The 20,622-nt window shown below is 46.1% G+C and overlaps 1 protein-coding gene across 1 annotated transcript in view; it reads left to right on the forward strand.

Annotated features, from left to right (window-relative positions):
- LOC139540258 (protein VAC14 homolog) overlaps positions 1–10,290 on the forward strand; it is a 31,255-nt gene extending 20,965 nt beyond the window's left edge. The window contains exons 11-19 of the mRNA XM_071343940.1: positions 6,213–6,357; positions 6,461–6,526; positions 6,841–6,988; positions 7,097–7,217; positions 7,416–7,590; positions 7,829–7,947; positions 8,064–8,143; positions 8,739–8,889; positions 9,042–10,290. Coding sequence (XP_071200041.1) covers positions 6,213–6,357; positions 6,461–6,526; positions 6,841–6,988; positions 7,097–7,217; positions 7,416–7,590; positions 7,829–7,947; positions 8,064–8,143; positions 8,739–8,889; positions 9,042–9,216 — 1,180 coding nt within the window. The 3' untranslated portion in view covers positions 9,217–10,290. The remainder of the gene's footprint in view (positions 1–6,212; positions 6,358–6,460; positions 6,527–6,840; positions 6,989–7,096; positions 7,218–7,415; positions 7,591–7,828; positions 7,948–8,063; positions 8,144–8,738; positions 8,890–9,041) is intronic.
- Positions 10,291–20,622: the final 10,332 nt, after the last annotated feature.

The following is a 20,622-nucleotide window of genomic DNA, read 5'->3' on the forward strand; positions in this document are numbered from 1 at the left end:
ACTCCATTCAACCTCTAAAAATGTGGTGTCCTACTCCATACAATGCTTAGATTACAGCAAAGCCCTGAGTACAACCTTTAGTGACGTACTGCTCCTTGCAACCCTTATTATGCATGAAACACATTGAGAATCTCACTGCAGATAGGTACTTATCACAGTGGGAGGCTTTCCTTCTCTTGCTTGAACAAAAGCTCTACCTGCTGCATGATGAACCTGCCGTTTCTACCTGTAGAATCGTAATGCTAGTCAGTAGTCAACAACTTTACTTTGAGCCACTCAATCCTACCAGTTTGTCTGAGCTATTGGATTACTTAGTGAAGCCTTGTTTTTAACTAGACCTGACATCTCTGTTTTGCATGGAGACGACATGTCATGCTTGTGCCATGCCTCATGACTGGTGCCATGTATTCGCAAAATCTTCAAGCTATTGTGATTTGTCTGCGGTTGTGAGGCTGGTTGGACGTGCTGCCAAATTCTCTAAAAATGACGGAGGCGGCTTATGGTAGAGAAACATAAAAATTCTCTGGCAACAGCTCTGTTGGACATTCCTGCAGTCACCATGCCAACTGCACGCTCCTTCATCTTGAGACATCTGTGGCATTGTATTGTTTGACAAAACTGTACATTTTAGAGTAGCCTTTTATTTTCCCCAGCACAGGGTACACCTGGATGGATTATCTTGGCAACAGAGAAAAGCTCACTAACAGCGATGTAAACGAATTTGTGCTTATGGAACATTTCTTGGATCTTTTATTTCAGTGCATGAAAAATGGCACCAACACTACATGTTGCGTTTATATTTTTGTTCAGTATAGAAGCTCCAAAAAGGCTGTGCATGCATTGGCCGGGAATCAAAGCCGGGCCTGGCAGCGTGAGAATTCTACCACTGAACCACCAATGCTTAACTGTGAAGAAAAGGGTCCCTCTGTTTCTGAAGGAGAGAAGAATGCCCCGGCACAGCAGGGTTGGAAAGGGGGAAGGGGATTAGAGAAAAGCTGCAGTCGTAAATTTGGTGGAATGAACGAATAGACCTGCAGAGAAGCTAGAAGATGTTTCTGTGCTCAGATAAACGTTGGGAACTGAGGAAGATCTGTCACGATAAATGTTTGCTCATTCATTTACATGGAGCCAGTTCGGACACACACAGTTCATTTGGAAAGTATTCAGACCCCTTCCCTTTCTCCACATTTTGTTACATTAGCCTTTAAGTATTTTTCAAATCTACACACACTACCCCATAATGACAAAGCGCAAACAGATTTAGCCAAATGCATTTAAACTCAGTTTTTCACAATTGACATTGACATTTAATCCTAGTAACAATTCCCTGTCTTAGGTCAGTTAGGATCACCACTTTATTTTAAGAATGTGAAATGTCAGAATAATAGTAGAGTGATTTATTTCAGCTTTTATTTCTTTCATCTCATTCCCAGTGGGTCAGAAGTTTACATACACTCAATTAATATTTGGTAGCATTGCCTTTAAATTGTTTAACCTGGGTCAAATGTGTTGGATAGCCTTCCACAAGCTTCCCACAATAAGTTGGGTGAATTTTGACCCATTCCTCCTGACAGAGCTGGTGTAACTGAGTCAGGTTTGTAGGCATCCTTACTCGCACACGCCTTTTCAGTTCTGCCCACATATTTTCTATAGGATTGAGGTCAGGGCTTTGTGATGGCCACTCCAATACCTTGACCTTGTTGTCCTTAAGCCATTTTGCCACAACTTTGGATGTATGCTTGGGGTCATTGTCCATTTGAAAGACCCATTTGCGACCAAGCTTTAACTTCTTGACTGATGTCGCTTCAATATATCCACATAATTTTCCTCCCTCATGATGCCATCTATTTTGTGAAGTGCACCAGTCCCTGCTGCAGAAAAGCACACCCACAACATCAAATCAAATCAAATTTTATTAGTCACATACACATTAGCAGATGTTAATGCGAGTGTAGCGAAATGCTTGTGCTTCTAGTTCCGACAATGCAGTAATAACCAACAAGTAATCTAACCTAACAATTCCACAACTACTACCTTATACACACACACAAGTGTAAAGGGATAAAGAGTATGTACATAAAGATATATGAATGAGTGGTGGTACAGAACGGCATGGCAAGATGCAGTAGATGGTATAGAGTACGGTATATACATATGAGATGAGTACTGTAGGGTATGTAAACATAAAGTGGCATAGTTTAAAGTGGCTAGTGGTACATGTATTACATAAAGATGGCAAGATGCAGTAGATGATATAGAGTACAGTATATACATATGAGATGGGTAATGTAGGGTATGTAAACATTATATTAAGTGGCATTGTTTAAAGTGGCTAGTGGTACATTTTTACATAATTTCCATCAATTCCCATTTTTAAAGTGGCTGGAGTTGAGTCAGTATGTTGGCAGCGGCCGCTAAATGTTAGTGGTGGCTGTTTAACAGTCTGATGGCCTTGAGATAGAAGCTGTTTTTCAGTCTCTCGGTCCCTGCTTTGATGCACCTGTACTGACCTCGCCTTCTGGATGATAGCGGGGTGAACAGGCAGTGGCTTGGGTGGTTGTTGTCCTTGATGATCTTTATGGCCTTCCTGTGACATCGGGTGGTGTAGGTGTCCTGGAGGGCAGGTAGTTTGCCCCCGGTGATGCGTTCTGCAGACCTCACTACCCTCTGGAGAGCCTTACGGTTGTGGGCGGAGCAGTTGCCGTACCAGGAGGTGATACAGCCCGACAGGATGCTCTCGATTGTGCATCTGTAGAAGTTTGTGAGTGCTTTTGGTGACAAGCCAAATTTCTTCAGCCTCCTGAGGTTGAAGAGGCGCTGCTGCGCCTTCTTCACAACGCTGTCTGTGTGGGTGGACCAATTTCAGTTTGTCCGTGATGTGTACACCGAGGAACTTAAAACTTTCCACCTTCTCCACTACTGACCCGTCGATGTGGATAGGGGGGTGCTCCCTCTGCTGTTTCCTGAAGTCCACAATCATCTCCTTTGTTTTGTTGACGTTGAGTGTGAGGTTATTTTCCTGACACCACACTCCGAGGGCCCTCACCTCCTCCCTGTAGGCCGTCTCGTCGTTGTTGGTAATCAAGCCTACCACTGTAGTGTCATCCGCAAACTTGATGATTGAGTTGGAGGCGTGCATGGCCACGCAGTCGTGGGTGAACAAGGAGAACATGCTGCCTCCCCCGTGCTTCACGGTTGGGATGGTGTTCTTTGGCTTGCAAGCCTCCCCCTTTTTCCTCCAAACATAGCAATGGTCATTATGGCCTAACAGTTCTATTTTTGTTTCATCAGACCAGAAGACATTTCTACAAAAAGTACGATATTTGTCCCCATGTGCAATTGCAAACCGTAGTCTGGCTTTTTTATTGCGGTTTTGGAGCAGTGGCTTCTTCCTTGCTGAGCGGCCTTTCAGGTTATGTCGATATAGGACTCGTTTTACTGTGGATATAGATACTTTTGTACCCGTTTCCTCCAGCATCTTCACAAGGTCCTTTGCTGTTGTTCTGGGATTGATTTGCACTTTTTGCACCAAATTACGTTCATCTCTAGGAGACAGAACGCGTCTCCTTCCTGAGCGGTATGACGGCTGTGTGGTCCCATGGTGTTTATACTTGCGTACTATTGTTTGTACAGATGAACGTGGTACCTTCAGGCGTTTGGAAATTGCTCCCAAGGATGAACCAGACTTGTGGAGGTCTACAATTATTTTTCTGAGGTCTTGGCTGATTTCTTTTGATTTTCCCATGATGTCAAGCAAAGAGGCATCGAGTTTGAAGGTAGGCCTTGAAATACATCTACAGGTTATGGAACCGCCACCTGTCCCAGACCTGCTATTTTCAACTCTTAATGATCGGCTATGAAAAGCCAACTGAAAATTATTCATGATTATTATTTGACCATGCTTGTCACTTATGAACATTTTGAACATCTTGGCATAGTTCTGTTATAATCTCCACCCAGCACAGCCAGAAGAGGACTGGCCACCCCTCATAGCCTGGTTCCTCTCTAGGTTTCTTCCTAGGTTTTGGCCTTTCTAGGGAGTTTTTCCTAGCCACCGTGCTTCTACACCTGCATTGCTTGCTGTTTGGGGTTTTAGGCTGGGTGTCTGTACAGCACTTCGAGATATTAGCTGATGTACGAAGGTCTATATAAAATAAACTTGATTTGATGAGGTACACCTCCAATTGACTCAGGCTAATTGACATCATTTATCAGAAGCTTCTAAAGCCATGACATAATTTTCTGGATTTTTCCAAGCTGTTTAAAGGCACAGTCAACATAGTGTATGTAAACTTCTGACCCACTGGAATTGTGATACAGTGGAATAATCTGTCTGTAAACAATTGTTGGAAAAATTACTTGTGTTATGCATAAAGTAGATGTCCTAACCGACTTGCCAAAACTATAGTTTGTTAACAAGAAATTTGTGGAGTGATTGAAAAACGAGTTTTAATAACTCCAACCTAAGTGTATGTAAACTTCCTACTTCAACTATATATGTGTGTGTATATATGTCTCTTATTTAAATAAGTGTTCAGGCCCTTTGCTATGAGACCTGAAATTGAGCTCCGGTGCATTCTGTTTCCATTGATCATCCTTGAGATGATTCTACAACTTGATTGGAGTCCACCTGTGGTCAATTCAATTGATTGGACATGATTTCGAAAGGCATACACTTGTCTATATAAGGTCCCACAGTTGACAGTGCATGTCAGAGCAAAAACCAAGCCATGAGGTTAAAGGAATTATCCGTAGAGCTCTGAGACAGGATTGTGTCGAATTGAAGGTACCCAAGAACACAGTGGCCTCCATCATTCTTAAATGGGAGAAGTTTGGAACCACCAAGACACCTCCTAGAGCGTTCCGTCCGGCCAAACTGGGCAATCGGGGGAAAAGGGCCTTGATCAGGGAGGTGACCACGAAACCGATGGTCACTGACAGAGCTCCAGAGTTCCTCTGTGGAGATGGGAGAACCTTCCAGAAGGACAACCATCTCTGCAGCACTCCAGATATCAGGCCTTCATGGTAGTGGCCAGATGGAAGCCACTCTTTAGTAAAAGGCACATGACAGCCCACTTGGAGTTTGTCAAAAGGCACCTAAAGGACTCTGACCATGAGAAACACGATTCTCTGCTCTGATGAAACCAAGATTGAACTCTTTGGCCTGAATGCCAAGCATCACGTCTGGAGGAAACCTCACACCATCCCTACGGTGAAGCTTGGTGGTGGCAGCATCATCCTGTGAGGTTTGTTATTCAGTGGCAGGGACAGGGAGACTAGTCAGGATCAAGGGAAAGATGAACGGAGCAAAGTACAGAGATTCTTGATGAAAACCTGCTCCAGAGCTCTCAGGACCTCAGACTGGGGCGAAGGGTCACTGTCCAACAGGACAATGACCCTAAGCACAGACAAGACAACGTAGGAGTGGCTTCTGGACAAGTCTCAATGTCCATGAGTGGCCCAGCTCAGCCAGAACCCAATCAAACATCTCTGGAGAAACCTGAAAATAGCTGTGAAGCAACGCACTCCATCCAACCTGACAGAGCTTGAGAGGATCTGCAGAGAAGAATGGGAGAAACTCTCCAAATACAGGTGTGCCAAGCTTGTAGCGTCATACCCAAGAAGACTTGAGGCTGTAATCGCTGTCAAAGGTGCTTCAACAAAGTACTGATTGCAGGGTCTGAAAATTAATTATTTTTATATAAATGTGCAAACATTTCTAAACCTAGTTTTGCTTTGTCATTATGGGGTGTTGTCTGTAGGTTGATGGGGGGAAAATAACTATTTCATCAATTTTAGAATAAGGCTGTAATGTAGCAAAATGTGGAAAAAGTCAAGTGATCTGAATACTTTCCGAAGGCACTGTAGATAAACTCCAGATTTCCCATAGTTCCTGCTGGCCTAGCTGTGCTGTAGATCTGAAAGCTTGTGCATTGTGTCCTCTAGAGTCTAGAGCAGTTAACTTGCTAAGCTGCTGTATTGCCCAGATCTGTCGTGCAGTCCGACACCTATGTCTCATTTATGTGGGTCTACTGTTTTCTGTTATACCCGACCATGCCTCAAAGTCCTCTACAGTGTTTGATCTTCCTCTGTATTGTTTCTGTTTCCCTCTGTGGCTTTTTAGTATCTGCTGTTACATATTTTGGAGTATGTGTTCCCATAACTTTGTCTTGTGTTATTCCATTCTTACCTGTTTTCTCTCTCCTGGACAGTGCTGACCGGTCACAGGTGACCCTTGACCTTGATGGGATAGTTCAGGTGCTGGACCGCCACCTGCATGACTCCTCCACCGGCATGATGACCCGCATCGCCGTGCTCAAGTGGCTGTACCACCTCTACATCAAGACACCTCGCAAAGTGGGTCGTATTACCAATGCTGCTCCTTTCTTTGGAGTGTTTTACAGTGTCTATCAGCACACTGATCTGTGTGTGTCTATTTGTGTGCCTTTGTGATGTGTAGATGTTCCGGCACACAGACAGTCTGTTCCCCATGCTGCTGAAGACACTCTCAGATGAGTCTGATGAGGTGAGTACTACATGCACCCCCAGTTCAGTATCTCACTAATGTTAAAGGTATACTTAATCCAAGCAGTCTATGGACAAGGTTGAACAGCAATCCATGCTTTTGGTTTTGTTTACTTGGCCACTGTTTCAACTGCTTACTTTTGAGCATTTGTGGCAAATCCAATTGGCCAGGTAAACAACCAAAGCATTGATTGCTGACTTGCCTTGTCCATAGACTGGTTTCCTTACGCTGTAAGCAATTTGTAATTTGGCTGAACTATCTTTTTAATACAAGTTTTTACAAAAGTAACCAACCTCAACCCATCTATTACCCAGGTTATTCTTAAGGACCTGGAGGTTCTAGCTGAGATTGCGTCATCCCCAGCAGGACAGACCGATTCCTCAGGCTCCTGTGATAATTCTGACAACAAACTGGCGCTTCAGGTTCCTGATGGGGCCAAGGCAGGCCCACAGACAGTTGTGGGTGAGTAGAAAATGTCTCCGGAACAGTAGTATAATGCATAAAAGTAAATGATGCATTAAGCATTAATTCTCACCCACCTAATGTCCTGTAACCCTGGTTCCAAAATAGGCGACTCGTCGCCCTCCACCCCCAGCATGAACTCTTACTTCTACAAGTTCATGATCAACCTGCTGAAGCGCTTCTGCCTGGAGAGAAAGCTGCTGGAGAACAGAGGAGCCTTCATTATCAGGTAGTGACATATGTGCATCAACGAGCTGCTACATTGGGTTAGACTCACAGGTTCCTGTGATTTTTTTGTTGTTGCTGAAACTCCAAGTTTCTCAAGAGACCATGGATTTGTTTATTTTTCAACCTACTCCACCCCTCTGGGATTGTTTGTAGTTTCAGTTACCCATCACCTCACTCTCCTTGCACTCATCCCCCCCAGGCAGCTGTGTCTGCTTCTGCACGCAGAGAACATATTCCACTCCATGGCAGACATCCTGTTGAAGGAAGAGGACCTGAAGTTTGCATCCACCATGGTGCAGACGCTAAACACCATCCTGCTCACCTCCGCAGAGCTCTTTCAGCTGCGCAACCAGCTCAAGGACCTGCGCACACAGGTAATGCCTGAGAAATGGGATTCCTCTGTATGGCTGACCACCAATTCCATTTGAATTCAGGAAATGTCCAATTTAAAAAATGAAAGAATTTTGAAAAATGAACTGAACATGAATTTTAATTAACTTCTTGAACGGGCAGAATTGTAATGGAATTGAACCCAACCCTGTTGACCCAATGAGGTACAGTTTTCCCTGCTGTGTGTATCCTCATGTTAACTGTGTTTGGCGCACCCTGCAGGAGAGCTGTGCCCTGTTCTGCTGCCTGTATCGTTCCTGGTGTCACAACCCTGTGGCCACTGTGTCTCTCTGCTTCCTGACCCAGAACTACCGCCATGCCTATGACCTCATCCAGAAGTTGTATCCTTTCTGGTTGTCTTTGATAAACATTTTGCATATCAGCATTGTTGCACCTCGTAGTGTATGCCTATTGGTATATTATGGCATACCATATTTCCTTAATGTTAGCCATTTAGCGGTGATTTGGAGGTGACTGTCGACTTCCTCATGGAAGTTGACAAGCTGGTACAGTTGATCGAGAGCCCCATCTTTACCTGTGAGTCCCACAGCTCAATATTGGATCAGAACACACACAGTGGATCCCAAACCACCCACTCACCCCTACCAACTCAAACGGATGGCCGTCCGTTTTCATGTGTTTCTGATGGAACTTTTGAGGGCGACTTAGAGTTGCAAGGGGGATCAACCCTTCATCTTTGGGACACACTCGTGACTTGAATAATGCAATTCATGTTCCACATTTCAATAATAAAACAAGCATGAAGTTCAAATTAACAAATTCCCTCTGTCATTTTACAAGATAAACCTCAGTAACAGTTAAAACACAAAATGATTTGTTACGTGTCAAGCCTCAGACGTAACACGCCTCTCCAAACATATCGCTGTGTGTATCGGTAAAGCACTTCGCCCTGCAGCCTTGTTGGCTTGGCCGAGTGGCTATCGGAGGGTGTAATTAGCCCCTACACCCTCAATTTTAACTCCCTCAGCTTTGGGACACTGGTGCATATGGCAGATGTGCGCATGGAGGGGGAAGGGGAAGGTACTGATTTGGGATTCAGCCACACATTGCACCGCACTACAAACATACACACTAGCCAACCAACCGGTCTCTCAACTGTTTGTTTTTATAGACTTGCGTCTCCAACTGCTGGATGTGGAGAACAACCCATACCTGATCAAGGCCCTGTACGGCCTGCTGATGCTGCTGCCCCAGAGCCAGGCCTTCCAGCTGCTCTCCCACCGCCTGCGCTGTGTGCCTAACCCAGAGCTTATGAGGACAGTGTGAGTAGAACTAAACACTGTGTTATTGTGGTGTGCCCACAGTGTGCAGAATTCTATTCCCATGGCCATTACAATATTCATCCTAACACTTCTCATCGGATGTGCCCCATGCATTGTTATAATTTATCTGGAAGCATGTTTTTATGTTGCAGGGATGAGTCAAAGTACATTGAGTCTAAGCCTGTTGGCGCCAAGCATCTGGCCTACACCCACATGGACTACAATGACCTGCTGCAGCACTTTGACCGGGTCCAGAGCAAACACCTAGAGGTGCGCCACCAGCGCTCAGGCCGTGCTGACCACCCAGACCGGAAGCTGGTGCTGTGACGCATTGGGACCATCTTTGACCCCTGAGGCAGGGCACTGCGTCAAGCCTTCACCCACGCATGCCCACACACGGCGACGCAAAACATGCCAACCGGTAACTTAAAGGAACCAAACTGAATGAAGACTGCTCATCTCTTGTTTAGGGCCACCCTTGTGCTAATAAATTGTTTAGCCATTGAACGTTCTGTAGGAATAAAGGACATCAATTCAGATTTTTCTTTTTTAAACAGTATTTTTTTTTGTTCAGGTGCTGGAAGTGTTGAGTTGCGCGCACGCACACACACACACACACACACACACACAGCCCATACATTTGTATTTAACCCTGCTTTCTCCAGACGCATGGACAATTTGTTTAGCCCCACCCAATCCTATTGTTGGCGCGTGGTCCCGTGTGGCTCAGTTGGTAGAGCATGGCGCTTGCAACGCCAGGGTTGTGGGTTCATTCCCCACGGGGGGACCAGGATGAATATGTATGAACTTTCCAATTTGTAAGTCGCTCTGGATAAGAGCGTCAGCTAAATGACTTAAATATAATGTAATTGTAAGAAGTGACACTACCTTATTTTGACTGGAGGACAATCAAAGCTTGAAATTAGGTCAGGGGAAACCGCTTGCATGTTATGTTTAGTTTTTAAAATAATGAACACCATCTTTGTTCTCACTATTTAAACTGCTTGATGTTACTTGGCAGGCCCATATTCCACAGTTGTCCCAAAATACCTGTACAATGGACATGTTCGTCCGACTCTAGTTTTAGGCTCTTGTTCCACAAAGCTAAACAACTGGATACTCCCGCACCTGAATTCAAGTCATGGTTGTTGAACAGTGTTAAATATCTCTCTTGGCCCCTGAACTCTCCTCCACCCTTCCCTTCTCATTTCTCTCTTCTCCACAGCCAGTGTTTCCCCCTAACTGACTGCTCTGCACCCCTTTTCTCTTTTGAACTGTTGTCATTTACTTTATTTTCTTATTGCTACCATACCTGCTTCCTGGCCAGGCCTTCTGTAGACAGACTGACCTTGTGTTATCAAGTGAAACGTATAAAATAAAGTGGACCATGTATAATAATAATGACTTCTTTCTTTTCATCAGCTCGTATAGTCTACTATGCATGCGTATGTAAACAGCAGGTGATGTCAGTCATTATTTTATGGATGGTGATTGATCTGTGGGTCCGGTGTTGGATTCACAAGAACAAATCATTTCCGATTTCATTTTTAAAGCTTATATGAGATTTCATGCCACAAGTTGTTAGTACTTCATCTTGATCAAGGTAATCCTCACTCTCAGCAGATGTAGCTAGCGGAGTAATGTTTTGTCATACAGTAGCTACTGTAGCAGCTGGGCAGTAACAGTGGGCCAGGTGTGTGGGCTCATTTTAGACAAGGCTGGTGGTATGGTACTTGTCAGTTAGCATGGATATGCAGTGTTTCAGTTTTGTTTACAGCTGATTCGTTTCGGTGATGCTGATCAGACCCATTGTAAACACGAAAAGAGCGATCTAACTTATTAGTAGGGATGCACCGATATGCAATTCTTTGGTCCGATACAGATAGCAGATATTGTAGCGGCCTTTTAAGGGTTCTAGTAGAATTAAATAGTTGAGACGCACCAAAAAGTTATTTTGTTGGCATTTACATATGTCCCCATTACCAGTAAAACATAATCAAAACATTTTTCACTTACTTGCTGTTTCGTTGATCATTTGTTAAGTCTCAACCAGGATTTCATCATGCATGTCAAGCAGTGAAGTTTCAGCTCTGTCTGTTCGTGGCCTCTCTTCCTCAGTGCGCCCTGTAACTGTGACCGTTTCCATCTTGTCCAGCTGTGTCTAACATTTCACGTAAACCCTGTTTCTTGTCTACATTGAAGTAGCGGTCCTTGTCACTAGCATCGAGGCAACACAGTAAAGAGGCTCCGAATGCCGGGGGGGCTTTGGATGACTACTGGCTGTATGCGAACGAGTGATGAGCGTTTGGCGCAATGCTGGCTGGTCCCAAGGCTCAGCCAACCGTTCACATAACAGAATGCAACACGCGACTGAAGAGAAAAGACAATCAACTTGCTAGTTACAGCATCAGCACAGGCTCTGGAAAGACTGGAAAGGCAGTTTACTGGGGTGTCTCAAAGACTAATAACTAGTTTACCAGTTAATTTACAGCAGCGTGTCCCCTGAACGATAACGAAGAGGTAGGTGAGAAGCCTGACCACGGAGACCGGGTGAGGTGATGAAGTGTACTTAAACGGTAAAATATCAGAAGAGCTAACTTAACGTTAGTAACCTAACCAATTCGCTATAGTATTGTAGCGACCCGCACAGACAGCGGTGTGTTATGTGGTAGGCTATTAGTGGGTTGTGTTGTACTTACCAGTGTTCACGGGGTCCGACATGCCAATCAACCTGCTATCTGGGGCAAGCGGATGGAGCCTGTTGTTGTGGGCCGGACCTGTGTTGGGGACTTTTGTCATGTCACTGTGGAGGGGGTGCCCTGCTCTGCCCTGGTGGACACTGGGTCCACAGTAACCCTGGTGAGGCCAGATATTGTGCCAGGTTGGACTCAGTGTGAGCCCACAACTGTGCAGCTCCGCACAGTCACAGGTGAGCTGGCACCCATGAAAGGGAAGAGAATAATGACTCTGACAGTAGGGGCATGTCTGTGCGTCATCCTGTGTGGTTGGCGGCTGTGCAGGACCCTTGTATACTGGGGTTGGACTTTCTTAGGAGCACAGGCTGCCAGTTAGACCTAAATGGGGGCACACTGAGCTTCCAGGGAGGGCTGGCAGTCACCATGGCCCCCCCTAATGTCACATTCACTCAACCCAACAAACCCTTTACTCCAGCAGTTAAAGCAGCAGAGACTCATGGCTGCCCCCCCCCCCCCCCCCCCCACATCTGTGTGACTTTTCCCCAGCCCCCCTGTCACCTACGGCGGTGTGTTACATTCCCCCAGCTACCTCCACGACACAGCCCTCTGAGCCCGGGACGCGCCCCCCCAGCCCAGCTACCTCAGATGGGAGAGGAGAGGACACTGTCTGCAGTGAGGGAGATATGGGGGAGGAACTGTGTTGGTCTTGACCCCGAGCAGCAGGAACGGTTGTGGCAGTTGCTGTTTGAATTCAGAGACAGCTTTGCGCTGAGTGAGGAAGAGGTGGGTCAGACTCATCTGGTGCAGCATGAGATCGACACAGGTGATGCTCGACCCATCAAGATGAGTCCCCGCCGTACCCCGCTGGCACGCCAGGAGGCGGCAGACAATGCTGTGTTGGAGATGCAGCGGGCAGACTTCATCGAGCCCTCAGACAGCCCCTGGGCGGCGCCAGTCGTCATGGTTCCGAAGAAGGGGGGCAAGCTGAGGTTCTGTGCGGACTACAGGCGGCTGAATGAGGTAACCAGGAAGGACTCATACCCCATACCACGTATCGATGAGTCGCTGGACCTGGTTAGGGGGTCCTCCTGGTTCTCCTCACTAGACCTCCGCAGTGGCTACTAGCAGGTGCCCCTCTCCCCAGAGGCCAGAGCCAAAACTGCATTCTCCACTAACAGAGGACACTGGCAGTTCAAGGTCCTGTGCTTTGGCCTGTGCAACGCTCCAGCTACTTTTGAGCGTTTGATGGACAGGGTGCTGGATGGCATCCCCCGACAGCAATGTCTGGTATACCTCGATGACATCCTGGCACATGGCAGCTCCTTCCAGTCAGCCCTGGTGGCGCTACGGCGTGTGCTGGAGCGGGTTGCTGCCGCAGGTCTAAAGCTCCACCCCGAGAAGTGCCACTTCATGAGGAGAGAGGTGTCCTTCTTGGGCCACCGAGTGGGGAAGGAGGGGATCAGCACCATGGAGGGGCTGTCAGCTGAAGAGCTTCCTGGGCCTGGCCTCGTACTACAGGAGGTTTGTAGGGAGCTTCTCAAGCGTCGCTGCTCCCCTGAACCGACTGCTGCCGAAGGACAAGGCTTTCACTTGGACAGTGGAGTGTGAGGAGGCCTTCAACACCCTCAAACGTGCACTGATCGAGGCCCCCGTGCTCGCCCCCTGACCTCACCTTGCCCTTCATCCTGGACACAGACGCGAGGAATGTGGGCATGGGTGGGGTGCTGGCCCAGGTGGGGCCAGAGGGGGAGAGAGTGGTGGCGTACTACAGCAAAACATTTGACAAAAATGAGTGCCGCTACTGTGTCACCCGGCGGGAGCTCTTGGCTGTTGTGGCTTCCGTCAAACACTTCAAGTACTACCTGGGTGGCCTGCCCTTTACAGTAAGGACTGACCACTCTGCTCTCCAGTGGCTCATGTCTTTCAGAGAGCCAGAGGGTCAGTTGGCACGCTGGTTGGAGGAGCTTCAGCCGTATGACTTCACACCTTTGTGACAACGGTGCTATCTCCTTCTCTTTATTGGGTTGTTGTCCAGGAATATACTGTTTGTTACTTTTTTGTCCCGTCGGCCCTGTACTGCTGACGGCTGCCGCCACTGTGAGCGGAGAGAGGGACGGGAGAGAGCTGTGTGCAGAGGGGGTCTGTGCTAGAGGTCGACCGATTAATCGGAATAGCCGATTAATTAGGGCAGATTTCAAGTTTTCATAACAATTGGAAACCGGTATTTTTGGGCGCCGATTTGCCGATGTTTTTATATATATATATGTATATATATATTTTTTTACACCTTTATTTAATCTTTATTTAACTAGGCAAGTCAGTTAAGAACACATTCTTGTTTTCAATGACGGCCTAGGAACGTTCTGCCTCGACAGATTTTTTACCTTGTCAGCTCGGGGGATGCAATCTTGCAACCTTACAGTTAACTAGTCCAATGCTCTAACACCTGATTACATTGCACTCCACGAGGAGCCTGGCTGTTACGCGAATGCAGTAAGCTAAGGTAAGTTGCTAGCTAGCATTAAACTTATCTTATAAAAAACAATCAATCAATGACTGTCATTGCGCCAATGTGTACTTAACCATAAACATCAATGCCTTTCTTAAAATCAATACACAAGTATATATTTTTAAACCTGCATATTTAGCTAAAAGAAATCCAGGTTAGCAGGCAATATTAACCAGGTGAAATTGTGTCATTTCTCTTGCGTTCTTTGCACGCAGAGTCAGGGTATATGCAACAGTTTGGGCCGCCTGGCACTTTGCGAACTAATCTGCCAGAATTTTACGTAATTATGACATAACATTGAAGGTTGTGCAATGTAACAGGAATATTTAGACTCATGGATGCCACCCGTTAGATAAAATACGGAACGGAATAAACTTTTTGTTTTCGAGGTGATAGTTTCCGGATTAGTCAAAGGTATATGGTTTAGAGAGAAATAGTTGAAGCGTTATAATTCCTGTAATAACTTGCGGCTGAACTTGAAAAGGGGTTCCTTCGTTATTTTACCGTTCATGTCTTCCATAGAGAATGTCTTGATCTACTTCAAATAAGGTCTGTGTTTCGCGGAGGAGCAGACTGACAGGTGACCATGCAGACAAGCTCTGCTTTCTGCACTACAACCTAAAATTTCTTAACTGGGAATATTGAAGACCCATGAAAGCTGGTGGTTCGTTTTAACATATGTTCTCATGTTATTTGAGACTAAATTGATTTTATTTATGTATTATATTAAGTTAAAATAAGTGTTCATTGTTCATTCAGTATTGTTGCAATTGTCATTATTACAAAAATGTGTGTGTGTATGATATATATATAATAAATACATTTATTTTATTTTATCGGTATCGGCTTTTTTTGTCCTCCAATAATCGGTATCGGCGTTGAAAAATCATAATCGGTCAATCTCTAGTCTGTGCCACAGTGTGTCGGGTGAGCGGGCCTGTCTGCTGTGAGCTGCAGACTGTCGACGTGGCTGAATGGGGGCAGCAGCAGGGACGGGACACAGACCTACAGCCAGTGCTACAGTGGGTAGAGGTGCAGGTGAGGTCACCATGGGAAGAGGTGACAGCGCTCTCACTCGCGACCAAAGGGTTGTGGTCAAAGTTTGAGCGACTGCGGCTGGCTGATGGCGTGCTACAGCGGGCATGGAAGGAGTCAGCTACGGGAGAGGAGAGGTGGCAGGTGGTGGTCCCAAAAGCATTGCGGGAGGCTGCGCTACAGAGCACTCATGGGGGGGTGGGGACTGGACACTTTGGGGTCACAAAAACACTGCGCCGCCTCCGTCAGGGCTTTTACTGGGGGCAGCACAAGAGGGATGTGGAAGACTTTTGCCGCCGCTGTGACAACTGCACAGCGAGAAAGGGCCCCCCAGGCCGCACTTAGGCTCAGCTCCAACAGTTCCCAGTGGGGGCTCCTATGGAGAGGGTGGGAGTGGATGTAGTTGGACCGTTCCCCACCACAGACAGTGGAAACCGCTGGGTGCTCACGGCCATGGACTATTTCACAAAATGGCCCGAGGCCTATGCTCTGCCTGACCAGGAGGCAGAGACCATTGTCGACGCCCTGACAGCGGGGATGTTCAGCAGGTTTGGAGCTGCAGAGTCCATCCACAGCGACCAAGGCAGAAACTTTGAGTCCCGTGTGTTCGCCACCATGTGTGAGAGGCTGGGTATGCACAAGACCCGCACTACTCCTCTTCATCCTCAGCCTTGTGGAGCGCTTCAACAAAGCGCTTGGACAGCAGCTGGCCATCGTCTCTGCCAAACACCAGCGTGACTGGGACAAGCACCTGCCTATGGTCCTCATGGCATGCCGCTCCGCCGTCCAAGACTCCACCTCCTGCAGGCCTACCCTCCTCATGCATGCTGGGGAGAGAGATCCGCACCCGTGCGGAGATGGCGTTTGGTCGGCCCCTGGATAGCCCTCATGTTCCCCCAGGGCCGGAGTATGCCCGGAGACTCCAGGACCGCCTGGAGACAGCCCACACCTTCGCCAGAGAGCAGCTGGTGAATGCAGGTGTGAGGCAGAAGAGGAACTATGACGTGCACACCCGGGGAAGGCACTTTGTGGCTGGGGAGCTGGTCTGGGTCTACAGCCACCTAAGGAAAAAAGGCAGATGCCCCAAGTTGGACAGTCACTGGGTGGGACTCTGCAGCGTCCTGTAGAGGGTAGGGGAGGTTGTTTACCGGGTGCAGCTTCCTCCCAGGGGGAGAAAGGTGGCACTGTACCGGGACAGGTTAGCCCCATACAGAGGGGCCTCTGCTCCCCAAACCCCAGGGACCCCCACAATTCCCCTCTCTGGCAATGACATTCTCCAGGCATCCACCCCCAGGTGCCGCAGACAAGGCTCCAGACAGCCCACTCCCCCTGTCTCCCTCCCTGTGTCACTGCGTGGTTCCCCGGAGTCACGGACTGTATTCCCTGTTCCCACTTCCTTGTCCCCCATATCCCTTCCTTCATCCCCTGGGTCCCAGAGAGGCAGCCCCCTGCCACGGATGGAGCCCCGTGTTTCACATCTGGACACTCCGCGACCATCACAGCCACGCAGGCAAAGGAGACCTCCGGGTCGCTTCAGAGACTTTGTTTGTTCCCTCAGGGACGAGGGACTTTGTGGTGGGGGGGCTGTGTAGCGACCCGCACAGACAGCGGTGTGTTATGTGGTAGGCTATTAGTGGGTTGTGTTGTACTTACCAGTGTTCGCGGGGTCCGACATGCCAATCAACCTGCTATCTGCCAATCACGGGGATGCCTGGAATGTTCTGATGCCGGGCATCCTGGTGGTTGGCGAAGTGGCGTGGGGGGGGGGGGGGGTTGGGCAGGGGGATGGAGCATTGGAAGTTAAGACCAGGTTTAGCCATTGTTCTCTCTCTTACGTCTGGGCTTCACAAGAGAAGGTCACGGTTGGCTTGTGGGGTATCTTTCGTTTATTTGGCCTGGGCTACGGCCAAACAGTAAGTAACCTGTGTAAAGTTGGGTTAATAAACCGTCAATTTGTAAACTCAACCCTCTGTCTGGACAATTGTTCCTTTATGATCTTGTCAGGTCATTACAGTATTAACTGGTAACGTTATTTGACTCCTTGCCGTTCCTTAAGTTATAAGGCGTTAGTTGCTTACTGGACCCTGGCAATCTGTGTGAAATGTTAACTAACAACTATTTGTGAACTCATGTTTTCCCTCCACAGTATGTGGTTAATTTTCAGAATGAGAGAATTAGGTGAAAATGAGGCGTTGCTTGTTAAACCGTTAAGTGTAGCTGGAACTGGGCCTGGCTTCAACTTGATGCCACTATAGAGGTGAAAGGAACACCACACTTTCTCTCTCACTTTTTGTTAATACAGTGGATAAAAAGGGGTATGCCAGGTATACTCTCAGCCTGAAAGAGTTCAATTATGCCAACAAAAGGTATCATGCTCTGCTGGCGCATTGTAGAACAGATGTCCACAGGAATAATGTGCAGTGTAGCCCAAAGATATTGCTTTTGTTGTGTTGAACTTGACAGTAACACGTTTGTGTGTGTGTGAGGGGGGATTATGACATTTTTTACTCAGTAAATTATTTTTTGCACACATTCTTGTGCACTTGATCAATGTCTGCTATAGTGGCCACTATAATAGAGCAAAAATAGAATTCCTGTTTCATTCTATTTCTACTTAAGATGTTTTTTCCCCCCCAAGTGCATTATTTAGGTGTGTGTGTGGTCACAGGCATTCCATTATAAAGGCTGTCATGGCTAACTGCAATATTAGTGCGTTTTTTTCTCAAGACTTGAGTGTCATTTGCAGTAAAGTCTAGGCAACAAATAACATTGGATTGTTTTTTATTTGTTTAGCTGTGAGTTAGGTTCCCATTAACCACTTTATTTTACACACAGAGACTGATCATGTAGATCATATTATTTTGTAGTTTAATTAGTTAACCTGCATTTCCCCCTAGCAGGGATTTTCTGCATGTTTCAGTGTAATTTTTTTTTAACCTTTTTTGAATAATCCGGAACATGTAATAGTATTTTTTTAGCAATCCGGGATTGGGTCGATCTGGCTTTTCTTTTTTTCTTTTATCAGAAAATAATCGGATAGGATTACTCTGATCCTGATAGCTCAATTTCAAGGTCATAGAATCTGGATTTTCAGGGTTTTGAACAGGTTGCCATCTACCTTGAACACCTTGCCATCTACTGGACAGGTTATGGTACTACTTCTCCACTCATGATAACCGAGAGGAGTAGACTATACTGAAAATATAAACATGCAACAATTTCAATGATTTTACTGAGTTACTGTTCATAAAAGAAAATCAGTCAATTTAAATTAATTCATTAGGCCCTAATATATGGATTTCACATGGGTGAGCCTGTAAGTTCATAGGCCCACCAACTTGTGCTCCAGGCCCAGCCAACCAGTATGAGGTTTTCCCCCAAAAAGTGCTTTATTAAAGACAGAAATGCCCCACAGTTTCATCAGCTGCCCAGGTGGCTGTTCTCAGACGATCCCGCAGGTGAAGAAGCCGGATGTGGAGGTCATGGACTGGCGTGGTTACACGTGGTCTGTGGTTGTGAGGCCAGTTGGACTGCCAAATTCTCTAAAAGGACGGAGGTGGCTTATGGTAGAGAAATAAATTAACATTAAATTCTCTGGCAACAGCTCTGGTGGACATTCCTGCAGTCAGCATGCCAATTGCACGCTCCCCCAACGTGAGACATCTGTGGCATTGTGTTGTGACAACTGCACATGTTAGTGGCCTTGTTTTGAGTGTGCAATTGCTATGCTGACTGCAGGAATGTCCACAAGAGCTGTTGCCAGAGAATTGAATATTAATTTCTCTACCATAAGCCTCCTCCGTTTATATAGAATTTGGCAGTTCGTCCAACCAGCCTCACAAACGCAGACCATGTGTGGGCGAGCGGTTTGCCTATGTCATTGTTGTTAAATAAATAAAATAAAAACAGTAATAGTGGCGGTGGGGTTATGGTATGGGCAGGCATAAGCTACGGACAACAAACACAATTGCATTTTATCAATGGCAATTTGAATGCATAGACACCGTGACGAGATCCTGACGCCCATTGATGTGCCATTCATCCGCCGCCATCACCTCATGTTTCAACATGATAATGCACGGCCCCATGTCGCAAGGATCTGTACACAATTCTTGGATGTTGAAAATGTCCTAGTTCGTCCATGGCCTGTATACTCACCACACCAGATACTGACTGGTTCTGATCCATGCCGCAACCTTTTTTAAAGATATCTGTATTCCCATTGATGTGAAATCCATAGATTAGGGCCTAATTATTTTCTCAATTGACCGATTTCCTTATATGAACCAACTCAAACCTGAAATTGTTGCATGTTGCGTTTTATTTATAAATCCACCCTTCTAGTGGTATCAAGATTATCATGATTTTCAGATTTGGAACTATCGTAATCACTACCTTTTTGAGTTTTGAAAACGCAAAAACATTTAATCCTGATTTTAAAAGTCAAATTGGATTCCCAAATCTGAATGCCGAAGGATTTGAATCTTATTTTTTTATACCAAATTCTAAGATTTATTCCAATTCGATTGTCGAAATCTGCTCAGAAAGGTTTTTGTAAAACTTGGCCCTGGGCACAGTTTTTCAAACGTTTTTGTAAATCTCAATTGGGTGTTTCAAAACAGATGTTTTATTCTGATCCTCTGGATAGGGATTCGGTAATCTAATCTCACCTTTAAAGATGCACTTCAGCTATTTTTAAAAACGTTTCCCTGTTGAAAACATTCCACATATAAATACAGTAATGTACACACAATTCATGGTAACAAAATGTTTTGAGCAAAATAGTGTATTTTTAGACTGTAAACTTCAAGTAGTAGGCCATTCAAGGAGTTGGTCTGATGGTGCCCTCTGCGTCCTCCTTTGCGTGCGTGAACAATAGACGGGTTGGTTTAGCAACAAAACCAACGCGTGCGCAACTATGGGACAAAATGGAAGGGGTTGACATGTAAATTATATTTCATCTCAATGTTTATTAAAAACAAATTCATTTGCACGATGAGCACTTCTCTCAAATACATTGTTAGTAGTTTATCTAGAGAATGACATATTAGCATTGACATGAAATCAAAACACCTCAAAACAAGATGCATGGATCCAAGAAGATAAAACTGAAACGAGCCACCTACGATTCCCCACATGGCAGCTTCTTGTCATTGTTGCTAGCTATCTGACCATTTAGAATCATAACAAAGCATAGCTTCCAGCCCCATCAAAGCATGCTCATCTTTTTCAGGATGTCAGCCATCCCGTCTATAGAGGAATAGAGAACAAAAGAGGAAAGGCCCACCCCTCACGTCATGAGGATACCTGGACTACCTATTGAGATGTGCCTTAAGTAAATCGGGTGATAACTTAGGTGAAAAGGTGACTTGAGTGTGACTTTAAGATGCTCTCCTATTGACTTTAAAACCCAGAAAAATAGACTTGGGATTTTCCATGGTTGTTGTGCTCATTGTTGATTCCCAATGCAAACATCTGAATAGACAAGCAGAC

The sequence above is a fragment of the Salvelinus alpinus genome, chromosome 15, assembly GCF_045679555.1.
Source record: "Salvelinus alpinus chromosome 15, SLU_Salpinus.1, whole genome shotgun sequence".
Taxonomy (NCBI): Eukaryota; Metazoa; Chordata; class Actinopteri; order Salmoniformes; family Salmonidae; genus Salvelinus; species Salvelinus alpinus.